The 24,390-nt window shown below is 46.6% G+C and overlaps 1 protein-coding gene across 1 annotated transcript in view; it reads left to right on the forward strand.

Annotated features, from left to right (window-relative positions):
• The window catches only part of PARD3B (par-3 family cell polarity regulator beta), a gene marked incomplete at its 5' end in the record, with an annotated part of 561,662 nt that overhangs the window by 403,768 nt on the left and 133,504 nt on the right, over positions 1-24,390 (forward strand). Inside the window, one exon of the mRNA XM_088449492.1 lies at positions 14,136-14,212. Coding sequence (XP_088305618.1) covers positions 14,136-14,212 — 77 coding nt within the window. The remainder of the gene's footprint in view (positions 1-14,135; positions 14,213-24,390) is intronic.

Here is a 24,390-nt window from a genome sequence, read left to right on the forward strand (position 1 = left end):
GGTTCCCCTCTTTGTGGCATTACTCCCACGCTAGAAAGAGCTTGGTGCTGGTTATGGATAATACAGGGGACCCCTACTCTTTTTGTCCCTGTATTTCCGAAACCAGGACTGGATCGGCTGGGCCCATTGCTGGTTGTGCTAAATACAGGGGACCCCTATGTATTTTGTTCCCTGTATTTTGACAACCAGGACTGGCTCTAAAAAGTCCGGGGCTGGTTGTGCTTCGGGGCGGGGATGTCATTCTTTTATTTTATTTATTTTACACGTATTCAATTTTTAACACAGATGCATGGATGGATGGATCTCACTGATACGTCCATGCATCTGTGTCTTATTTATTTTATTTTTCTCAGAATCATGCCCAGTGCCATTGAGTCCCTCTGTCGCCCGCTGATGCCCCTGTGCACTGCCCCACTGCTGCCACTGCTCCGCACCCCAGCAGCCCACCCCCGCAGCCGTCTCTCCCTCTGAACCCTCAAAACACCTTTTGTGTGCTGTCCCCTCCTCCACCCACGCTGTGTACCATTTTGTTGCCCTTCTCCCCTGCAGGTGGTCCGGTTTGCTCCTCCAAACCCTGATTGTTAATAAATTATAAATAAGAAATGAAATCCCATAGACAAAAAACCTTACAGTTTCACATGTCCCATTAAAGCTTCTTAGTCATGATCTGAAATTTCACAAAACCTACTGAATTTCTGCCACTCAAACTAAAAAAGCAATGAAATTCCGATTATTTAGGCTGACGCCTTAATGGACTTGTTCCTTGCGCAATACAGATATGGTATGCCATCACACTCTGTGGTTAACTGCAGATTCAGCACTCTCACAGAGTGAGATTGCTGTCACTCATAAAATGGTGGAGCTGCTAATTCACAGAATTGTGTGCTCATTAGGCACCCCCAGGGAGAGATTAGGGTTAGGCACCTAACAGTGAATGGGTGCCATGTGTGCCAGCCATTGTACATGCGACACGCAAATGGTCTGTTTAGGGGAGGGGAACAGGACAAGGTCGGGCCAATGCATTGATTATGATGGTCACACTTCCTTTTCATGTGCACTTGCCCGGATTCCCCAACAGTAAAAGTTGGGAGGTTTCAGTTCTAGTTATGTCCCTGGGTATCCGCTTCTATGCGACTGCCAAGCAGCATTAGGCTCAGGATGAAGGAATTAATCTGCTGCAGTGTCGGCTGGAAGTTAGAGACGCAACAGCCAGAGAGCAGAGGTAATTAGGAGTAATCACCAAAAAATGGATTTGGGGTATATGATTATTTTACATGAGTCGGAATTTATAAAAGTGGACATTTTCTTAAATGGAAAATTAAAATGTAATTTTCCTATAAATCAAGAAAGTCTAAAATTAATTTCCTTTATTCTGTGCATCTCACAAAGCATATAATCTAATCTGCACCTGACAGTGCGAATCACTATCACTGATACTTGCTGTATTTAACAATCCTTCTTATCTTGCTTTGAATGATCATTACACTTAACTCATTAAGCCCTGTTATCAATCTTTAGCAGTGTGTAATCAAACTCTCAGCCGATTAACAATGGGTGCCTTGGGGCATCCACACATAGCTAACTTACCAGAGTGGGGACACTGTGGCATAGTGTGATCTGGGATTCCTGTGGGGTGTAATGTGATCTGGGGTTCCTGTGCGGCATAATGTGATCTGGGGTTCCTGTGTGGCATAATGTGATCTGGGGTTCATGTGCGGCATAATGTGATCTGGGGTTCCTGTGTGGCATAATGTGATCTGGGGTTCCTGTGTGGCATAATGTGATCTGGGGTTCCTGTGTGGCATAATGTGATCTGGGGTTCATGTGTGTCATAATGTGATCTGGGGTTCCTGTGTGGCATAATGTGATCTGGGGTTCCTGTGTGGCATCATGTGATCTGGGGTTCCTGTGTGGCATCATGTGATCTGGGGTTCATGTGTGTCATAATGTGATCTGGGGTTCCTGTGTGGCATAATGTGATCTGGGGCTCCTGAGTGGCATAATGTGATCTGGGGTTCCTGTGTGGCATAATGTGATCTGGGGTTCATGTGTGTCATAATGTGATCTGGGGTTCCTGTGTGGCATAATGTGATCTTGGGCTCCTGAGTGGCATAATGTGATCTGGGGTTCCTGTGTGGCATAATGTGATCTGGGGTTCATGTGTGTCATAATGTGATCTGGGGTTCCTGTGCGGAATAATGTGATCTGGGGCTCCTGAGTGGCATAATGTGATCTGGGGTTCCTGTGTGGCATAATGTGATCTGGGGTTCATGTGTGTCATAATGTGATCAGGGGTTCCTGTGCGGCATAATGTGATCTGGGGTTCCTGTGCGGCATAATGTGATCTGGGGTTCCTGTGTGGAATAATGTGATCTGGGGTTCATGTGTGTCATAATGTGATCTAGGGTTCCTGTGTGGCATAATGTGAACTGGGGTTCCTGTGTGGCATGATGTGAACTGGGGTTCCTGTGTGGCATAATGTGAACTGTGGGTTCCTGTGTGTCATAATGTGATCTGGGGTTCATGTGTGTCATAATGTGATCTGGGGTTCATGTGTGGCATAATGTGATCTGGGGTTCATGTGTGGCATAATGTGATCTGGGGTTCATGTGTGGCATAATGTGATCTGGGGTTCATGTGTGGCATAATGTGATCTGGGGTTCATGTGTGTCATAATGTGATCTAGGGTTCCTGTGTGGCATAATGTGAACTGGGGTTCCTGTGTGGCATGATGTGAACTGGGGTTCCTGTGTGGCATAATGTGAACTGTGGGTTCCTGTGTGTCATAATGTGATCTGGGTTTCCTGTGTGGCATAATGTGATCTGGGGTTCCTGTGTGTCATAATGTGATCTGGGGTTCCTGTGTGTCATAATGTGATCTGGGGTTCCTGTGTGGCATAATGTGATCTGGGGTTCCTGTGTGGCATAATGTGATCTGGGGTTCCTGTGTGTCATAATGTGATCTGGGGTTCCTGTGTGTCATAATGTGATCTGGGGTTCCTGTGTGGCATAATGTGATCTGGGGTTCCTGTGTGGCATAATGTGATCTGGGGCCACTATAGTGTGTTTATTTTGTTGTGCTGGGAGTATTTACACATTACACTTTTCAAAAATATCGCCCAGCATGTCATATTGACAATTTTTATATGTGGTGCCCCACAAACCTTATTCTGTCCGTGCAGACTTTGAACATTATTAGTAGCCCATAATTAAAATGGCAGCTGTAACATTTCTAGGGTGGGCGGCAGACAAATGTAATATTAAGTGCATCTCACGTGTTTGCTAGATTTACTTTAGCAATGAAAACTTGTTAACTTTTTAAAGTCTTCATATATGGTATGTTCTACTGGTGTGTGGGAGAGGTTAATTAAAATGAATGTATTGAGGTTGTGTGTCTGTTTTCTTCAGGCTACAGTAACAGTGAGTCCAATGCACTTTGTAACTTCCTAAACATTATCTACAGGGCATTAGGCTGCAGTGACGAACACGTCAGAGGCTAGAGGCGCCAACCTTAAATCCTCCCAAGTGAACTTCTGCTGTTTGCGGCTGTTGTCTTCTCTTTACATCATTTTCCATATACATTTTTCTGGAGGAATCATTTTGTGGATGAGACAGAGATGTGTCCGCATACATGTATCCTCCGTGTGCTGCAAGTGGCATCACACATAACACGTGAGACTTGGTAGTGCAGAGCGTCTTTTTATGTGACTTCTTCCCTTAAAATTTGTCTTACTCGCAAAGCGATCTGAGTGCAAAATGCTACATTACAGTGTCAGCGGCTGTGACACTGTACCGTAGCTTTCGCATGCAGATACAGCCGCAGTCGCACACAGAATATAGGCATGCCGCATGCAGATACAGCCGCAGTCGCGCACAGAATATAGGCATGCCGCATGCTGATACAGCCGCAGTCACAAACAGAATATAGGCATGCTGATACAGCCGCAGTCACACACAGAATATAGGCATGCCGCATGCTGATACAGCCGCAGTCACGCACAGAATATAGGCATGCCGCATGCAGATACAGCCGCAGTCGCGCACAGAATATAGGAATGCTGCATGCAGATACACCCGCAGTCGCACACAGAATATAGGAATGTCGCATGCAGATACACCCGCAGTCGCACACAGAATATAGGCATGCCGCATGCAGATACACCCGCAGTCGCACACAGAATATAGGCATGCCCCATGTAGATACAGCCGCAGTCACACACAGAATATAGGCATGCCGCATGTAGATACACCCGCAGTCGCACACAGAATATAGGCATGCCGCATGCAGATACACCGCAGTCCACACAGAATATAGGAATGCTGCATGCAGATACACCCGCAGTCGCACACAGAATATAGGAATGCCGCATGCAGATACAGCCGCACACAGAATATAGGCATGCCGCATGCAGATACACCCGCAGTCGCACACAGAATATAGGAATGCCGCATGCAGATACAGCCGCAGTCGCACACAGAATATAGGCATGCCGCATGCAGATATAGCCGCAGTTGAACACAGAATATAAGCATGCCGCATGCAGATACAGCCGCAGTCACACACAGAATATAGGCATGCCGCATGCAGATACAGCCGCAGTCACACACAGAATATAGGCATGCAGCATGCAGATACAGCCGCAGTCACACACAGAATATAGGCATGCCGCATGCAGATACAGCCGCAGTCACACACAGAATATAGGCATGCCGCATGCAGATACAGCGTAGTCACACACAGAATATAGGCATGCCGCATGCAGATACACTCGCAGTCGCACACAGAATATAGGCATGCCGCATGACATTTTATTCAGCAGAAGCTGCTCGTGTGTCCTATTCGCATCACTTTTTGAAAAAGACGCATTTGAGGTAACAAGTTGCACAAAAATACGATTGGCGCTACTGAGTCGCACTACGGCATGGTGCGACTACAAGGGCTATTTAATACACACGGAGGCGAGATGTATGCGGACACATCTACATAGAGGAACTGGTATCCGTAACCTCCAGCAGGATTAGAAAGTGGATAAAAGAAATAAAAGTTTGGACCCTCAGCTATCGATGTAAGACCTTGAGTGACTGTATAAACTTTATATGGCGCCAGGACAGTTTATTTCCCTATTTACCTTTGAGTTGTCTTCTTTTTTAAGTGTGTTGATTTCCAGGGTGTGGTAAGTTATTTAGAGTTTCAGAATGTCACGATGGACACAATATCACCAATGGGCCTGTTGACAGTCGGCATTTTTCTATTGTTAGAGCCCTAAACCTGCACTGTTGACATTTCCACCATGTTGACATTCTGGTGCCTGCATTCTGAATGCCGACATAACTACTACATACCCATTTTGAGGTATTATCTGTACTGTTACAGAACAGCCGAGCCGCCGTACAGAACGCTCTTCTGTCACGATACAGATCCATAGTGGCGCTGGCTGGTGGGCAGAAGCTTGCACAGGTTGATAGGAAGATTTGGGCAGTGAAAGGTCATTCCTTGCCAAGTATGGTATGGGCATCTCAGCATGTGGGCAGTGCCCAAGTATGACAGCATTCAGCAGACTGAGGCTTATTATGAGGTAAGGGGTGGAGCAGGCTCCTCTTTGGGGTGTTACCTACTTTGTGGAAGGACATCAGCTGTTCTTGTTCTGCACACAGTAGACGAGCGTGAGGTGGTGCTATTATCAGAGGGTGCTCGTTCCATTGTCCTTTTCCTTATCTGTGATGAAGAACGTTTCTGGGCACAGTAATTTGGGGATCATGTAAACATGACTGAAAAACCCTCCTACTCAATTTAGGCCATAAGCGAGAGGTTCTCAAACACTGTCCTCAAGGCTCCCCAAAAGTTCAGGTTTTATAGATATCCATGGTTGAGAACAGATGGTTAAATCAAATTGACTGAGGTACTCATTAAGTCACCTGTGGTCAGCATGGATTATCCTTAAAACCTGGACTGTTAGGGTGCCTTGAGGACCGAGTTTGGGAACCTCTGCCATAAGTACTAAACCAAGCAATACTTAGGGCTCCATTTACTACAATCCGCATATTGAATGCGGATTGTAGTGTGATATTACCGAGTGAATTCGCATTGCGAATTCAGGCAATATCACAGGGATTTACTATAAATCCCTTGCAGGGACAGAGCTTGCGATAAAGCTCTGTCCCTGCAGATCCCATCCGCACTCTAGTCGCACTATTTTCGGAAAAAATACCGCGACTAAGAGCCCGCGCATGCGCCGACCCACCGTCGCTGCTACCCCCCACCGACGCTAAGCCCCGCCACCCGCGATCGCGGACCCCCGTGACCCCCCCCCTCCCTTCATTACACTTACCTGCATCCTCCTGGCCTCCGGTGATCTTCTCCGAGCTTCCTGATCAGGTGATCTCCCATACTGCACTGGGGCCCAATCACCTGATGACCGGGCAGCAGGGCACTATGGGAGACCAGCTGACCGGAGAGGAGCCATCACCGGAGGCCCGATCACCGGTCCCTGGATTCAGGTAAGTAAAAAAAAAATGTTTCAATTTTATTTATTTATTTTTTTACCGCAATCAGCTTGCGGTCTGTTTAGACCACACAGCTGATGGTACCGGCTCCCGCCTCTGCTCTCCCCGTTAGAGCAGAGTGGGAGCCCGGTAACCGGGGGAGACCCTGGATAACGCCACCTCCAGGTGGCGTTATTATCACAGGGCTTTCCCCGGTATTTTTATACAATTTATTTTTAGTAACTCTGGTCGGATCACATTTCTCATTACAATTATGGGAAATGCGATCTGCTTTACTAAAAATAAGTGATACTTAGGGGTTGGAGTAGAATTTTATTAATTCTACTCCAATTGCCCTGTAGTAACTATAGGTGATACTAACATAATGTGAAAAGGGTGTGACAACACAAAACAGCCTTTATCACTTTATTTTAGTAAAAATAATGTTAATAGATGTGCTTTGGACTTTATTGTGACTTTTGTACACTCTGCCTCTTTCCCGCCCATGTAATGCTGGACACAGAGATTAGCGGACTGGTGTAGAGTTAGGCGAGAGGTCATTCCATTGTACAGCAAGTTCTTCTTATGTATCTTATTAGGGATGACCATCAGACGCCAAGGGTCAATGGTTATTTTTAGACCTTCAGTATTACATGGTATTTGGGGTTTTCTCTGCAGTGTATGGTTGGGAGTTGTGTCGGCTATCTCACATATGTCAGTAATGGATCATGCCACACAGTGATGTTAATGCTTCATCCTGTAACATGTAGCGGGCACAAACCATGTTTTATCAGGGCACATGCCAACTCGCATTTAACTAGGTTTATGGCTTATGGTGGCACACCGCTAATCCCCCCCATACTAACCACTACAAATGTTGGCGCTGCTTTTTTATTTGCACATTATTTGCAGCCTAGTGACGTAGTGGTTAGCATTGCTGCCTGACAGCACTGGACATTGTGGAGTTTGTATCTTCTCCCCTTGTTTGCGTGGGTTTCCTCCCACACTTCAAAAGCATACTGGTAGGTTAACTGGCTTCTGACAAAATGAACCCTGAGATGTGTGTGCTTGTATGTTAGGAAGTCTAGACCAGGGGAGCATCTATAATGGGTGCACCCTGCACCCATATTATCTAAAACTTACATGTCCGGGGTCCCTCATAGGGTCTCTCAGCGCTGCTCAAAACACCGGAAAAATGGCCGCCGCTACCATTTTTCTGTTTTTTTGCGAATGCGCTGTGAGGAAAATGCTGGGAAAAGGCTGCGCCATTTCCCCGGTGATCTGCACATGCGCAGTAGATACTGGGCACACTCTAGTGCCCAGAGTCTACTGATTCTGCGGTGGCCGGCTGCCGGGGTGAGAGGAGGGGGCCCATGATGGGGGATGCACACGGCCCCCTCCTCTCTAAAGACGCCCCTGCTCTAGACTGTATGCTGCAATGGGGCAGTGACTGAAATGAATGAGCTACAGTCTCTGTCCAGCACTGTGTACATATAAATACATGTACTGTAAGTATACATGATACCGCACAACGACTTCAAACATCATTATATTCATTCCTGGGACATTATAATATACACATGGCCCAGGGGTGTTTCAAGAGAGTAGGAGGCCCATGTGCAGTCTCAGTCCGTGGACTCCTCCTCTTTTGCCGCACCAGTAGACTCTGGGCACTGGGAAAATGGTGCAGCAGCCATTTTCCAGGCGAATTTCACAGAGCAGCTACTGGCGCCGACGTGGGACTCTGGAGGTAAGTGGGTGCGGTGTATGGTGTGCGCCCCGCACACACTGTACCCCTGACATGTCTGCAGTGTTAAAATACCCTGTGGACCCAACATCAGGGAATGTAGTGGTAGGGTCCCAGCCATAAGGGGTGTGGACAGTCCCCACAGCGGAACTCAGCCAACTATGAGAGAGGAAAAGCAAATAACAGCGCCCCTTTATAAAGGAGGGATCAGGACTGCCTACGTTGATGGCAGGGGGGCTAATCGTGGATCCTCAGGTAATGGGGCCACACAGGAGATTCCCCTGCACACCTGTGGGCCAGTCCAACCCTGCATGCCAGCAATGCTCATAGTTTGTAACATTACAGTACTTGCATATAAGGTTTAGCGATCTTAGAAAGTGAATATGTCAGTCCTGTTGAAACGTCTTTTAAGACTGTTACATAGCAAGGGTTAATGCATCTTACCATCCAAACCAAATGTATTCATATATTCCAAGATTTAACTTGCCCATAACTGCTAGGAGGCCGGGCAGCTGGTCTGTCACAGATGTACATTGTGCTTTTACCCGCGTCTGTTGTTTTTGTGTATGATATTCTGACTGCATAGCTCCAAGAAATGATTGTGCTGTAAACAGCTGATGTGCATATACATTATATATATATAACATATATATATATATATATATATATATATATATTAAACGCCCTATCATTATATATGAGCCTAACTATAACTCAGTGTAGCGTAACCATAAACCTTATCATTAACTTATCTAAAATATAGACACAAACAACTTTATTGCTTTAAAAACTTGATCAGCTTTTATTTAAAATACCAAATCTCATACTGCTGGTGACGGAAAGACAGATCAACATCAGACAAATGGCCAAATCCACTTAAGGCAGTTCCACTATCCTCCATCATACGTGCAGAGTAACATTATTAGGGTCTCCAAATCTTGCACCAGTGCACTCGAACAAACGCCCGGCCAGTGCACCTGCCCACAGTAGGGTAAAATCAGCGTACATTTATGCAGATTGCACCTGTTAATAATTGCCGTGAAATTAACCACCGTCCTGACGCACTTACCCGCCACCCAAAAATTGACAATTGGGGACGGAGGGAGGGAAAGTCCAAGAGAAAAGAGGCAGAGCCCAACACTGGTCTAAGTAACACAAACTCCTCCCACAGCTATGACCTCACTGATTCTAATAGGCTGACAGATAAAACTCCAAATATTAACCCTGTAAGTACAGCTGCACTAAAACCTATTTATGCTCCCAAATACCTAGGGGTTAAATCTTGTTCCTCTACATAAAGTGCCCTCTCTCCTCAGTAAAGTCAGAGAGAAATGCAACACACTTTATCAACAAATAGACGGGTGCTCGATCCAAATGAATGTAATAGTGACAAATTCCCCAAATCCACCAGGGACCCGTGAGAAGACAGACCAGCACTGCATTATGCAAAAATATAAAAAATATTTTTTTTTGAGTGACTGACGCGCATTCGGTATGAATAGCCGGCTGCCGCACGACCGGAAGTTCAATACCCTGCTGCGGCAGCCCGACAAAACAGCAGAGCCCAGCAGCGGAAGCCAGAGAGCGCTGGAAATCCCGATCGTCCCTAAGGTAAGTATATACTAACCTACCCAACCCTCCTTGGGGGTGCCTAACCCTAACCCTCCCCCAAGCATAACCCTAAGTCCCCCCCTGGGGGTGCCTAACCCTAACCCTCCCTCCCCTTAGCCTAACCCTCCCGGGGGGAGCCTAACCCTAATTCCCCCCCCGGATGCCCTAAACCTAATCCTCCCGCCCCCCCCCCCCCCCCCCCGCGGCTGTCCGCTCGCGGCGCCCGGCATCCCTTCAATCGTGATGCTGGGTGCCTGTCTCCCGGCTCCGGGAAAATGACAGGTGTCTATATTTTAGACGCCGGCCATTTATCCCTAGGCGGGATAGTGGATTCGGGAAGCCGGCGGTCGGGATTGCGGCCGCCGGCTTCCTAAATGTATCCCGACTGACACAGTCAGTCATCTAACTTTCCTAGAGGTAAGATAAACCTAGTTCCAGCATGAGGTCAAGTTAAGCAGTGGGGTACACATGAATGGTTTCAATGAATCCAAAAGCATATAGCAAAATAATGAATACTCATTATGGCCCTCATTCAGAGCCGCTCGCTATTTGCGGTTGTTCGTTTTATAAAAAGGGGTGGCTATTCAAATGAACCGTTCGCACTTTGCGGTCTATTCACGCCTCTAAGCCTGAACGAGCGAGCAAAACGTGCGGTTGTAATTTTGAAAAATACGCCCCCTGGCCGCTCGCACCATACGTCATGTCCGCTATTTATTAGATTATTCGAGTACATCGACCAGGGTATGAACTGCTCGCTATTCTTGTGGTTGGTTTTTTCAACCGCTATTTTGCGATCAGTTCTGAGTTAAAAAAAACCAAGTGACGTGGTCAATGATGCTGCTGGATTAATTATGCACTCCCTTAAAACGCCCGTTTTGACCTTTAAGCACGCCTGCGTTCTGAATTCCACTCCCCGTTTTCAAGCACCTTCCCCTGTTACCACCCACATACGCCTCCTCCTGTCACTCAAAGTAGCAGGCATTCGCTATTTAGCGAACAAACAATTTTCAGCCACACTGACTGGTTCGCGCATGCGTATTAAAATCCGTACACATGCGCAGATGTGCAAACATCGCTCATAACGAACGAGCGGCCGCTTACGAGCGGCTCTGAATGAGGGCCTATGCCCATGCATAACCAGCATAGTCCATAACGATACATGTGTATCAGCCCCAATCCGACAGCTGTATCGGTGTTACACCACCTTCCTCAGGGATCTGCCATAAAGAAAGACAGCTGTATCCAACGAGCTTAAATACCCCCTCCTTATACAAACCTAGTGAACTCACCTGCACTCTCCCTCCCGCCATTGTACCACCCTCCGCGGATACCTCTGACTATAATCTGGCAGACGCACAGGTATCCGCCAACGGTGGTACAATATTGCTTGTGTATTCATCTATGGGGCAAATAGCAATTTATTACCACACCTCCCAGCATTGTGAGTGCCAGGACCGTGTTAGGGGGCATGTCCATGTCATGGAGGGGGCGGTAGGGGGTTATGAGGTTGCCACTAGGCTAAATGTCGCCGCTGTTCCCTGATGAGGATAACAGTAGAGGATTAGAGGTAAGACTTTTCTCCTGTGCATACCACACTTCCTGTCTGCAACCCAACAGAAGGACACCTCAGTATAAATACAGAAACTGGCTGATAAAATAGAACAGTATTATATTATAATGAGCCAGATTACTGTCAAAGAAACGTGTCATGGACATGGTAATAGTATTAGTTAGTGTACTAGATTTACATTACAAAAAGTCTGAGAACAAATTTCTGCTGCCCCCAAACCCCCCGGTGACAAAATATGAAGCAACTTTTCTTCTAGTGGTGTAATAAGAATTCATTTTCCTGGTGGTTTTTGTATTTGTTTTTTGTAGGTTCTACACTTAGTGAAAGCTGCATTTAATATCCCGGGTCCAAAAGTAACCTGAAACGCCCACATGCCCTCTGGGTGCCCCCAGCACACGTCTTTCATGCCCGCATGTGGGAAAAGCCATTAAGGTTATTCTCAATTAGGAATCAGCCTTTAGGAAGAAAAAAAAAAAATCGGTTACTTCTTTTGAGTACTTATGTCCTAATGCACCTTCCATATACTGCGCTGATTGAGGCTGGGGCTTTAATCCGGAGACGGGGAGGCGACTGAGAGCTCTTATAACATATTCCCTCACAAAGGCAATGCCCAGACACAGGAACGTTTCTTAATGCAGGGACACAGAAATTGCCTCAGTGAGACCTCTGCTTTTACTGAGAGGAAAAAGGGGGGAAAAAACGACTAATAGACTCCTTTTAACTAGGCACTCAGAGCTTCGGCTCTCGTCGCGCAGGTGAAAGCGGGAAGAGAGCTAAAAGCGGCCTAAAAGCATCTCTAGTCCTGCTGTTTGCCCTCCCTGCGTGAGGCTTTTCATAGTGCTTTGTGCATCCGCCAGCGAAGGTTACTCCTTGGAAAACAAACTGGAGTGCGGCTGTAGTGTTCTAGCTGAGTGTTAATAGCTGAAGTGCTTTCACCCCGGCGACTGCCTCTTGGCTTTCAGTATCATCTGAGGATATAGCGTAGCATCATTCCCTTATACACGGGGACCACGCCAGCAATAAGGCCGCAGACGTCGCTATTTTTCAAAATCAGTCAGATTTGATTGTTGTGTCCCAGAAAGCACATGACGATGTGGACGCTAATTGGCGTACGTCGCATTGCGTATCTCTCATCCAGCTTCCGCCGGTTCTAAACCGCAGGTGATAAATGCTTTTCTTTCACTTGAGAAGAAATGTATTCTATTTGGAATGAGTTAAACTTTGATGCGCAAAAACAATCCTGCAGCTTCAATAGATACAAAAAATGAAGTCATACCAACTCCAAGGCACAAATGTTACAAAAACATAGGTATCTATGATAACGCCTATGCTGCGGTTATATCCTGGCGTATATGCTGCGGTTATGTCATGGTACATATTCTGCGGATATATCCTGGTGCCTATGCTGCGGTTGTACCCTGGCGCCTATGCTGCAGTTGTACCCTGGCGCCTATGCTGCGGTTATATCCTGGTACATATTCTGCGGTTGTACCCTGGCGCCTATGCTGCGGTTGTACCCTGGCGCCTATGCTGCGGTTATATCCTGGCGCCTATGCTGCGGTTATATCCTGGCGCCTATGCTGCGGTTGTACCCTGGCGCCTATGCTGCGGTTGTACCCTGGCCCCTATGCTGTGGTTATATCCTGGTACATATTCTACGGTTGTTTCCTGGCGTATATGCTGCGGTTATATCCTGGCGCCTATGCTGCGGTTGTACCCTGGCGCCTATGCTGCGGTTGTACCCTGGCATCTATGCTGCAGTTATATCCTGGCGCCTATGCTGCGGTTATATCCTGGTACATATTCTGCGGTTGTTTCCTGGCGTATATGCTGCGGTTATTTCCTGGCGTATATGCTGCGGTTATATCCTGGCGCTTAAGCTGTGGTTATATCCTAGGGTAGTGCCTGTGCTATTTTCTCCTGGCGCATAGATATTGTAATCTCCTGGCGTATCGTACAAAGCATCCGCAGGTGATTGTGTATTTTTTAAAGGAAGAGAAACCGAAAGATTACATAAGAAAAGAGGTGTTTTAAACCTCCTAGGATGGGGGCCGGCATGTATGCAAATTACTTGTTGGAGTTAGCCTATGGCAAGCAGGGGCGGGTTTGTAACAGGAACATTATATAAAGGGCTAGAAGTGTGGGCCAAAGCCTCTTTGTTCCAGATTCCCCACCGTCCCTCCCCTATAAGTTTTGGTATGTTGTGGGTTTGGTTTTGGGTGGCGGGAAAGAACGGCAGGTCACCAGTCCGGGTGCAATTATGTTTTAAGGGCGCTCCCTTCGTTGACTGGTAGTTGGCTGTACCAACCTAACGGGGGGCAGTATCACCACCTAAACGGGTGGGAAGTCAAGATGGGGGTGAGCGTTACCTTTTGTTGATGATATGAGTTACATGGTTATGTGTATGCACTCTGGGCGATCTACGCCTGCTATGCCTTTTGTTGTTTGTGTGTGGGCATAGCAGATTTGGCTGATTTCTGGCCGTCCTTTCTTTGCCACCATACATCCTTAAATAAATAATAAATAATTATTATTATTGCTCCAATAAATCGCCATCAAGTTATCTGCCAAATCCACGTCTCAGTGTCTTTATTTTATGTTAGTATGATAAGTGGTTTGCACACATGACAACACCTCATCCGATAGAAGGTTTAGCAGATTACTCGTGTCCAGCTGTACATGAGCCGCTCTGTGTTTATTGAATTCAATGTTTTATATTTGCAGGCACCAGCGCGATCCCCGGGAGGAGCCCGCAATCTCAGTTATGAAGGGATAGAGCGTCAGTATGCATCGTTACCCAGGTAGGACCTATTCATCCACGATCTCGCTGTATATGTGTGTTCATACTCCGTATTATTTACTTCATGTAATCATCACTACACAGGAATAAAGGGTAGAACAGAAATATGGCCCATGAGAGCTGCGTCCTCGCCTGAGGAGCTTACAGTCTTCATTGCGTGCAAAGTGAGGTATCAGTAGTGGCGTCACGTCACCCTGTTCCTTATGCTGGGGATGCAGGGGGGTCACTGGTGGAACTGCTTTTGTTTCTCTGTCCAAATTTGCCCTGGAAATAGAGCTTCCCCCTGATATAAGTGTTGTTCATCGCTCAGGCCGTGCTCAGAGCTCAGTTCTCTATGGTGTTTTTGTTCTAGATCAGTTTTTTTTACTTTTTTTTTTTCCATCTCCGGATTTTATGTTATTGATTTTGCAGCTTTAATGTTCAGTATATTAACTATTTAATGGTATATTTTATGTAGGTCATTGTGGCTGCTCCGTGCAGCGATTCCCTTGTAATTGCTGTGGTTTTTATTTCCGCCATTACACGCCATTTCTGTAGCTGAGCAGATTGTCACCAGTAACGAGACTATGGCCCTCCCCTTGGTGCAAAGATAAAACCCTTACAACCATATTAATACAGTTAATGGACAGGATTTTAGAGGAGCCCTCATTTGCTGCCGCACATATTGGGATAACCTAATCACCTCCTCTCCAGGACTTTATGGTAAATGGAATAAAACATAAAGAACAATCTATCAGTTTCCAGTGCGTGTTTTAATTAAGTATTTTTTTATAGTGTGCATAAATAAAGACCTAAACTAGCTACATGCAGCAAAGCCACACACAGGATTCACGGCACCCACCGAGTTCTACAAGAAAGCACATTCTCACCCTATATCTCAGGCATGAATCCCGTCAGGATGGCCGCATACAGAAGCATCACTTGTGCGCATAGTTATGGAGTGCTTATGGACAGTAAATTAATGGGGGCTCGGAGGTGGTTTAATACATAACATTGTACCCAATGATGAAGTGACTGCAATCACATAACACAGAAATAGGGACAGCGCAGTATTTGTGTGTGGTTCTGCCAGAAGACGAGAGTAATGGGGGCTTCTAAAGTGGAACAGATTTCTGGTAAGTAACTGGGAAAAGCCCATTACACATCCCTACTAAGTCACCGAGCTACACAGAGGAGACCAACTCAGGGTACCCCAATAGCACTTTAATAAAATGGCTCCTATTACTATTTACTGTATCTTCATAGCATCTAATTGTCAGCTCTTAAGGGCAGGGACATTCACTACAAATGAAGGCAGCAGGAAGTCACAGACTGAGAGTTATATAGTGGGAGGAGCAGGGTCCCCAGCAGCACAGAGTATATCAGGAGATGAGGGATGTGTTAGTGAGGACAGGGCTGCATGTGACAGGGGCAGTGACATGATGTGAGGAGGGGAATGGAGGCAGCAGGAAGCCACAGACTGAGACTTATATAGTGGGAGGAGCAGGGTCCCCAGCAGCACAGAGTATATCAGGAGATGAGGGATGTGTTAGTGAGGACAGGGCTGTATGTGACAGGGGCAGTGACATGAGGGCTCTATTTACTACAATCCGCATATTGAATGCGGATTGGAGTGTGATATTACCGAGTGAATTCGCATTGCGAATTCAGGCAATATCACAGGGATTTACTATAAATCTCTTGCAGGGACAGAACTTGCGATAAAGCTCTATCCCTGCGGATCTCATCCGCACTCTACTCGCGGTATTTTCGGAAAAAATACCGCGACTAAGAGCCCGCGCATGCGCCGACCGACCACCGCTACTACCCCTCCACCGACGCTAAGCCCCGCCCCCGCGACCCCCCCTCCCTTCATTACACTTACCTGCATCCTCCTGGCCTCCGGTGATCTTCTCCGGGCTTCCCGATCAGGTGATCTCCCATACTGCACTGGGGCCCGATCACCTGATGACCGGGCCCAAGTCTACTATGGGAGACCAGCTGACCGGAGAGGAGCCATCACCGGAGGCCCGATCACCGGTCCCTGGATTCAGGTAAGGAAAATAAAAATGTTTCAATTTTTTTTTCTTTTTTTTACAGTAATCAGCTTGCGGTCTGTTTAGACCACACAGCTGATTACTGGTACCGGCTCCCGGCTCTGCTCTCCCCGTTAGAGCAGAGTGGGAGCCCGGTAACCGGGGGAGACCCTGGATAACGCCACCTCCAGGTGGCGTTATTATCACAGGGCTTCCCCCGGTATTTTTTTACAATTTATTTTTAGTAACTCTGGTCGGATCACATTTCCCATTACAATTATGGGAAATGCGATCTGCTTTACTAAAAATAAGTGATACTAGGGGTTGGAGTAGAATTTTACTAATTCTACTCCAATTGCCCTGTAATAACTACAGGTGAAACTAAAATAATGTGAAAAGGGTGTGAAAACACAAAACACCCTTTTTCACTTTATTATTTTAGTAAAAATAATGTTAATAAATAGAGCCGATGATGTGAGGAGGGGAATGGATGCAGCAGAAAGCCACAGACTGAGAGTTATATAGTGGAAGGAGTAGGGTCCCCCAGCAGCACAGAGTATATCAGGAGATGAGGGATGTGTTAGTGAGGAGAGGGCCGCATGTGACCGGGGCAGTGACATGATGTGAGGAAGGGAATGGAGGCAACAGAAAGCCACAGACTTCTAACAGATGAAAGTTGGGGGCTGATTGGCTGGAGAACCATTTATCATAAAAAGTTACATTTATCAGTAGTTTTGAGTGATAAGCTCGTTGATAAATGAGGCCCAAGTTATATAGTGGGAGGAGCAGGTCCGGCGAAAGGGGAGGACAAGGGGCTCATCTGTTGATGGGCCCCAAGGTTGTAGGGAGCCCAAGAGGGGCCCATACTTAATGCTTCCCTTGATCACTGCCTACATTGCTGCATGATCAGATGGGAAAACAGCAGGCAGGTACTAGCCACTGGGGGGACACTCACAAGGAGCTGGTCACTGGAGAGACACTGACAGGGAGCTGGCCACTGGAGAGACACTGACAGGGAGCTGGCCACTGGAGAGACACTGACAGGGAGCTGGCCACTGGAGAGACACTGACAGGGAGCTGGCCACTGGAGAGACACTGACAGGGAGCTGGCCACTGGAGGGACACTGACAGGGGGATGGTTGCAGGAATGTGGGGCCCCTAAAAAATGTGTGTACCGGGCCCCATGATTTCTGTTGCCGGCCCTGGTGAGGGGCAGGGTACCCCAGAAGCACAGAGCATATCAGGAGAGACAAGTGGAAGAACCAGGATCCTCAGCTGGTTTACAAATTACAAATCTACTGTTAAATTGATTCATAGAAGATTGTGGTGTCAAACCCACCTTTTATTTTAAGTTCATGCATCCAAATGTAATGCTCATTAAATAAAAATATTATTCCACTCTTTTATAAAATGCAAACACTTATCCCCCCCTCCCTGCTCTGTCCCTGCTCTGTCCCTGCTATATACTTATAATTTCCCGCCCGGTGCAAAGTGTCTGTCCCTTCGCTCGCTGCAGTGGGAGCCATAGTCGGGGAAGGGGCAGTCATTCGTGGATTATTATATAGATACAACTCACTTGTTGTCACATGTTTTGTAACATTTACTGTCATTTTTTTTTCTTTGAGAATGGAGAAAAAAAAACATCCTGCCATGAAGTGGTTAAAGGGTTAATGCAAACAAAAACAAAAAGTATCACAAAGCCGTTTTCTGCGCTTATTATGTGGATGAAGCCCAAAACCTAGCAGCACAGTGGCGCACACTGATTTGCTGTAGCGCATATTTGCGTTTGAATTATTTGAATAACATTTTTAGAAATGTTGCTGTGGGGCATATGTGTGAACGCAGGCAACGAGCGGCACAGCCAGGCTTGGCGCACATATGGTGCTATAGACCCTATTGAGCAACTGTATTGGTATTAAATGGGCCATTAAACCTGAATTGCAGGTTGATTCAATCTGAAAAGGCCTCTTGTAACGTTTTCTCATTTAGGGCCGTATTCAATTAGAGGCGAAAAGTCAGAAAAGTTTTGCCTGTCCGGCTTTCTGCCTCCTTCGCATGTTTCAGAGGCGAAAACTTGTCGTGCACGTCCCTGTTTTTCGCCCTATTCAATTCCTAGACACGCGAAAACGGAAAGAGGCGAATGCGCAACAGGCGGAAAGTACTGTCAGAGTGGGCAAATCAGACTGTACCCCAAAAAAAGCTGCACTAACATTGGGGATCAACGTAGATGTGCACTAATAGCCCTAATAAAGGTGTTTGGGGCACTGTACTTAAGTAGTTTAAATTACTTCTTATTAGCGTCTTTGTAAAAGTGGTGAAGAATGGCGTAAAGCAGGATTTTTGGTGAAAATAAGGAGTCCTGTCAAATTTGGGGTCCTTGAAAATGGGCGCTATCATATTTTGTCGCTAAAGTTAGTGGAAGAAAATGATGAGGCCGCTATGACAAGAGCAGCTGGTAAAGGAGTTGTCAGTCCCAATGATATATGCAAGAAAACAAGAAATAAAAGAAACCAGCGCTAGAAAAATAATAATAATGACGATGGATGGTTCAAATGAAAAGTACCAATTGGTATTTTATTAAGCTAAATTAGCGCTAAGATGTATGCAGATAAATCCTTAAAAATGCATATAAATATCAATACACAAACATTTCAGACACAACATGGACGCAGATAGGTTGATTGTGTGTATACACCAGGGGCCGATAATGGATAATGGGCAGAGATGGCAGCTCTATCTGCAAAGTCCCAAAAGAGTCACTGGCAACAACCCCACATTGTACATAACAACTTTACCAGTTCCTGGCTGAAATACCTGTATGGAAAACTTCCCATATACAGATGTGTCCTGCTACATATTGCTGCGTACGCAGCAAATCGTGCCACACATGAAGCGAGGCGCATGCGAGCGGATACACGCACTACGTTCGCACCCGCGACTCCATAGCATTGCATGGTGCAATCGCAGTGCGCGCCATAGCATACCGTAGCGTACACTGCTGCGGGTAATCGCACGTTTGTATTGCAATCAGCAAGGATGTAAGAGGACACATCTGTACGAAAGGCTATCCACTGCCTTACCTGCAGCCATAGGGCCCAGTCTGTGGGTGCTCTGGGTCCCACATTGCGTCCGCTAACGCTAGGCTTGTCTATGTATGGCCGTTCTCAGTCACATGGGGGAGGGGAGTAACAAGTACACTTTTCTGTAAGTGACTCTGACATATCCGGTGTACAGAAATAAATCCCCCATTGTTAGGAAAATTATTTACAATACAAATTTTATATACTGACTTTTAATAACTCAAACTTTTAACAACTTATTTTTAATAGCAGAGTATCGGTAGCTGTATGAGGTTCCAAAGCTTATTAGCAGAGTATCTAAGAGCCGAGCTATAGTAGGTGCAGGGAGTGCGACTGCTACAGGGCCCTAGGCCGCCTCCAGGGCCCGACTCTCTCCCTGCACCGCATTACACTGCCATCTCCTGAGCCCCAACTTTTCTATTCCTACCAGAGTGCTACTGCATGGCATCTGTGCCCAGAGCTGATCTCAGCTACAGTCATCTCTAGCTGCTGCCTGCATGTAATGTGATGTCACAGTGCAGGTCACAGCCCTATATAAAGGATGCCCAGCTGCTGGCAGCCATTTTGTGGCTACGTCATCTCTAGCTGCTGCCTGCGTGTAATGTGATGTCACAGTGCCAGTCACAGCCCTATATACAGGATACCCAGCTACTGGCAGCCATATTGTGACTATAGCCATCTCTAGCTGCTGCCTGCATGTAATGTGATGTCACAGTGCAGGTCACAGCCCTATATACAGGATACCCAGCTACTGGCAGCCATATTGTGGCTATAGCCATCTCTAGCTGCTGCCTGCATGTAATGTGATGTCACAGTGCCGGTCACAGCCCTATATAAAGGATGCCCAGCTACTGGCAGCCATATTGTGACTATAGCCATCTCTAGCTGCTGCCTGCATGTAATGTGATGTCACAGTGCCAGTCACAGCCCTATATACAGGATACCCAGCTACTGGCAGCCATATTGTGGCTATAGCCATCTCTAGCTGCTGCCTGCATGTATTGTGATGTCACAGTGCAGGTCACAGCCCTATATACAGGATACCCAGCTACTGGCAGCCATATTGTGGCTACATCATCTCTAGCTGCTGCCTGCATGTAATGTGATGTCACAGTGCCAGTCACAGCCCTATATACAGGATACCCAGCTACTGGCAGCCATATTGTGGCTACATCATCTCTAGCTGCTGCCTGCATGTATTGTGATGTCACAGTGCCGGTCACAGCCCTATGTAAAGGATACCCAGCTACTGGCAGCCATTTTGTGGTAATATTTTGTCCTACAGTGATACTTTCTGTGTAGTTCCTGCTATATTTAAACAATTTGGGATTGGGACTACTGATAAGGATTTTGGATTACATCTTTAATAAGGTTATTTACAAAAATAATAATAATAACATCTTCAGGTAAGGACTATATAACAACTTTTGACCTGTCACCCTTACCCCTTCAGACACATCCCTTCGTTTTTGTCTGCAGTTTTTAATTTAGAAACAATGGATAAAGCAAATTATTCATCTGATATGATGCTGCATGGCTTATCTTAAAGATGGTTACACACTTGTCCAGTCCGCGGGGATCCAACTCCAGACCAAACTGTTGACACAATCCTACAGTAGACCTGGACGCAGTTTCAACACCCAATATTTGCCTACACACTTTTGCAGCAGATCTACGTCTCCTGAAACAATCTGAAAGGATTGTGTCACCGTACAAGGTCTGCGAAAGATTGGACTGTGTAACTGCCACTCACAGACAAGGGCGTAGGTACAGTAGGTGCAGAGAATGCAGAGTTGCCTACCTTTTCAGATCTCTTCCCGGGAGAAGCCCGGGTAAGAGAAGCAGGAGGGGGTGATGGGGGCGCGGCCTGACTATCCGCGTCATTAAGCCCCGCCCCCTCACGGTAAAATTGCCGCGATAGGCTAGAATTTGCATAGGGGGCGGGGCCAAATTACATGATTCATGTAGAATAATGTTTTAAGCCCCGCCCCTACACGGAGACCCGCGATCGTCGCGGGTATTCTCCTCATTCTGCCCACTTCACTAGGAAGTGGGCAGAATGCGGGAGAAATGCCTACCCTTCCAGGGGTGCGGGGGGTTACCCGAAAAATCGGGAGCCTCCCGCAAAAACCGGGAGGGTAGGCATGTATGGAATGGGGCTGCTAGGGGCCTCTGGCCTATTAGAGTATGGGTAGGTGTATGGGGATACAGGGCATATTAGCAGAGTATAGGTAGGTGTATGGGGATCCAGAGCCTATTAGCAGGGTATGGGTAGGTATATGGGGATACAGCTGCCTATTAGCAGAGTATAGGTAGGTATATGGGGATACAGAGCTTATTAGCAGAGTATGGGTAGGTGTATAGGTAGGTGTATGGAGCATACAGAGCCTATTAGCAGAGTATGGGTAGGTGTATGGGGATACAGAGCCTATTAGCAGAGTATGGGTAGGTGTATGGGGATACAGAGCCTATTAGCAGAGTATGGGTAGGTGTATGGGGATACAGAGCCTATTAGCAGAGTATGGGTAGGTTTATGGGGATACAGGGCATATTAGCAGAGTATAGGTAGGTGTATGGGGATCCAGAGCCTATTAGCAGAGTATGGGTAGGTGTATGGGGGATACAGAGCCTATTAGCAGAGTATGGGTAGGTGTATGGGGGATACAGAGCCTATTAGCAGAGTATGGGTAGGTGTATGGAGATACAGAGCCTATTAGCAGAGTATGGGTAGGTGTATGGAGATACAGAGCCTATTAGCAGAGTATGGGTAGGTGTATGGGGATACAGAGCCTATTAGCAGAGTATGGGTAGGTGTATGGGGGATACAGAGCCTATTAGCAGAGTATGGGTAGGTGTATGGAGATACAGAGCCTATTAGCAGAGTATAGGTAGGTGTATGGGGATCCAGAGCCTATTAGCAGGGTATGGGTAGGTATATGGGGATACAGAGCCTATTAGCAGAGTATAGGTAGGTTTATGGAGCATACAGAGCCTATTAGCAGAGTATAGGTAGGTATATGGGGATACAGAGCTTATTAGCAGAGTATGGGTAGGTGTATAGGTAGGTGTATGGAGCATACAGAGCCTATTAGCAGAGTATGGGTAGGTGTATGGGGATACAGAGCCTATTAGCAGAGTATGGGTAGGTTTATGGGGATACAGGGCATATTAGCAGAGTATAGGTAGGTGTATGGAGGATACAGAGCCTATTAGCAGAGTATGGGTAGGTGTATGGGGGATACAGAGCCTATTAGCAGAGTATGGGTAGGTGTATGGGGGATACAGAGCCTATTAGCAGAGTATGGGTAGGTGTATGGAGATACAGACTCTATTAGCAGAGTATGGGTAGGTGTATGGGGGATACAGAGCCTATTAGCAGAGTATGGGTAGGTGTATGGAGATACAGAGCCTATTAGCAGAGTATGGGTAGGTGTATGGAGATACAGAGCCTATTAGCAGAGTATGGGTAGGTGTATGGGGGATACAGAGCCTATTAGCAGAGTATGGGTAGGTGTATGGAGATACAGAGCCTATTAGCAGAGTATGGGTAGGTGTATGGGGGATCCAGAGTCTATTAGCAGAGTATAGGTAGGTATATGGGGATACAGAGCCTATTAGCAGAGTATGGGTAGGTGTATGGGGATACAGCTGCCTATTAGCAGAGTATAGGTAGGTATATGGGGATACAGAGCTTATTAGCAGAGTATGGGTGGGTGTATAGGTAGGTGTATGGAGCATACAGAGCCTATTAGCAGAGTATGGGTAGGTGTATGGGGATACAGAGCCTATTAGCAGAGTATAGGTAGGTATATGGGGATACAGAGCTTATTAGCAGAGTATGGGTAGGTGTATAGGTAGGTGTATGGAGCATACAGAGCCTATTAGCAGAGTATGGGTAGGTTTATGGGGATACAGGGCATATTAGCAGAGTATAGGTAGGTGTATGGAGATACAGAGCCTATTAGCAGAGTATGGGTAGGTGTATGGGGGATACAGAGCCTATTAGCAGAGTATGGGTAGGTGTATGGAGATACAGACTCTATTAGCAGAGTATGGGTAGGTGTATGGGGGATACAGAGCCTATTAGCAGAGTAGGGGTAGGTGTATGGAGATACAGAGCCTATTAGCAGAGTATGGGTAGGTGTATGGAGATACAGAGCCTATTAGCAGAGTATGGGTAGGTGTATGGAGATACAGAGCCTATTAGCAGAGTATGGGTAGGTGTATGGGGGATCCAGAGCCTATTTGCAGAGTATGGGTAGGTGTATGGAGATGCAGACTCTATTAGCAGAGTATGGGTAGGTGTATGGGGGATACAGAGCCTATTAGCAGAGTATGGGTAGGTGTATGGAGATACAGAGCCTATTAGCAGAGTATGGGTAGGTGTATGGAGATACAGAGCCTATTAGCAGAGTATAGGTAGGTGTATGGGGGATACAGAGCCTATTAGCAGAGTATGGGAAGGTGTATGGGGGATACAGAGCCTATTAGCAGAGTATGGGTAGGTGTATGGGGATACAGCTGCCTATTAGCAGAGTATAGGTAGGTATATGGGGATACAGAGCTTATTAGCAGAGTATGGGTAGGTGTATAGGTAGGTGTATGGAGCATACAGAGCCTATTAGCAGAGTATGGGTAGGTGTATGGAGATACAGAGCCTATTAGCAGAGTATGGGTAGGTGTATGGAGCATACAGAGCCTATTAGCAGAGTATGGATAGGTGTATGGGGATACAGAGCCTATTAGCAGAGTATGGGTAGGTTTATGGGGATACAGGGCATATTAGCAGAGTATAGGTAGGTGTATGGGGGATACATAGCCTATTAGCAGAGTATGGGTAGGTGTATGGGGGATACAGAGCCTATTAGCAGAGTATGGGTAAGTGTATGGAGATACAGACTCTATTAGCAGAGTATGGGTAGGTGTATGGGGGATACAGAGCCTATTAGCAGAGTATGGGTAGGTGTATGGAGATACAGAGCCTATTAGCAGAGTATGGGTAGGTGTATGGAGATACAGAGCCTATTAGCAGAGTATGGGTAGGTGTATGGGGGATACAGAGCCTATTAGCAGAGTATGGGTAG

Source organism: Taudactylus pleione, unplaced genomic scaffold (assembly GCF_031769625.1).
Source record: "Taudactylus pleione unplaced genomic scaffold, aTauple2 ptg000486l, whole genome shotgun sequence".
Lineage (NCBI taxonomy): Eukaryota > Metazoa > Chordata > Amphibia > Anura > Myobatrachidae > Taudactylus > Taudactylus pleione.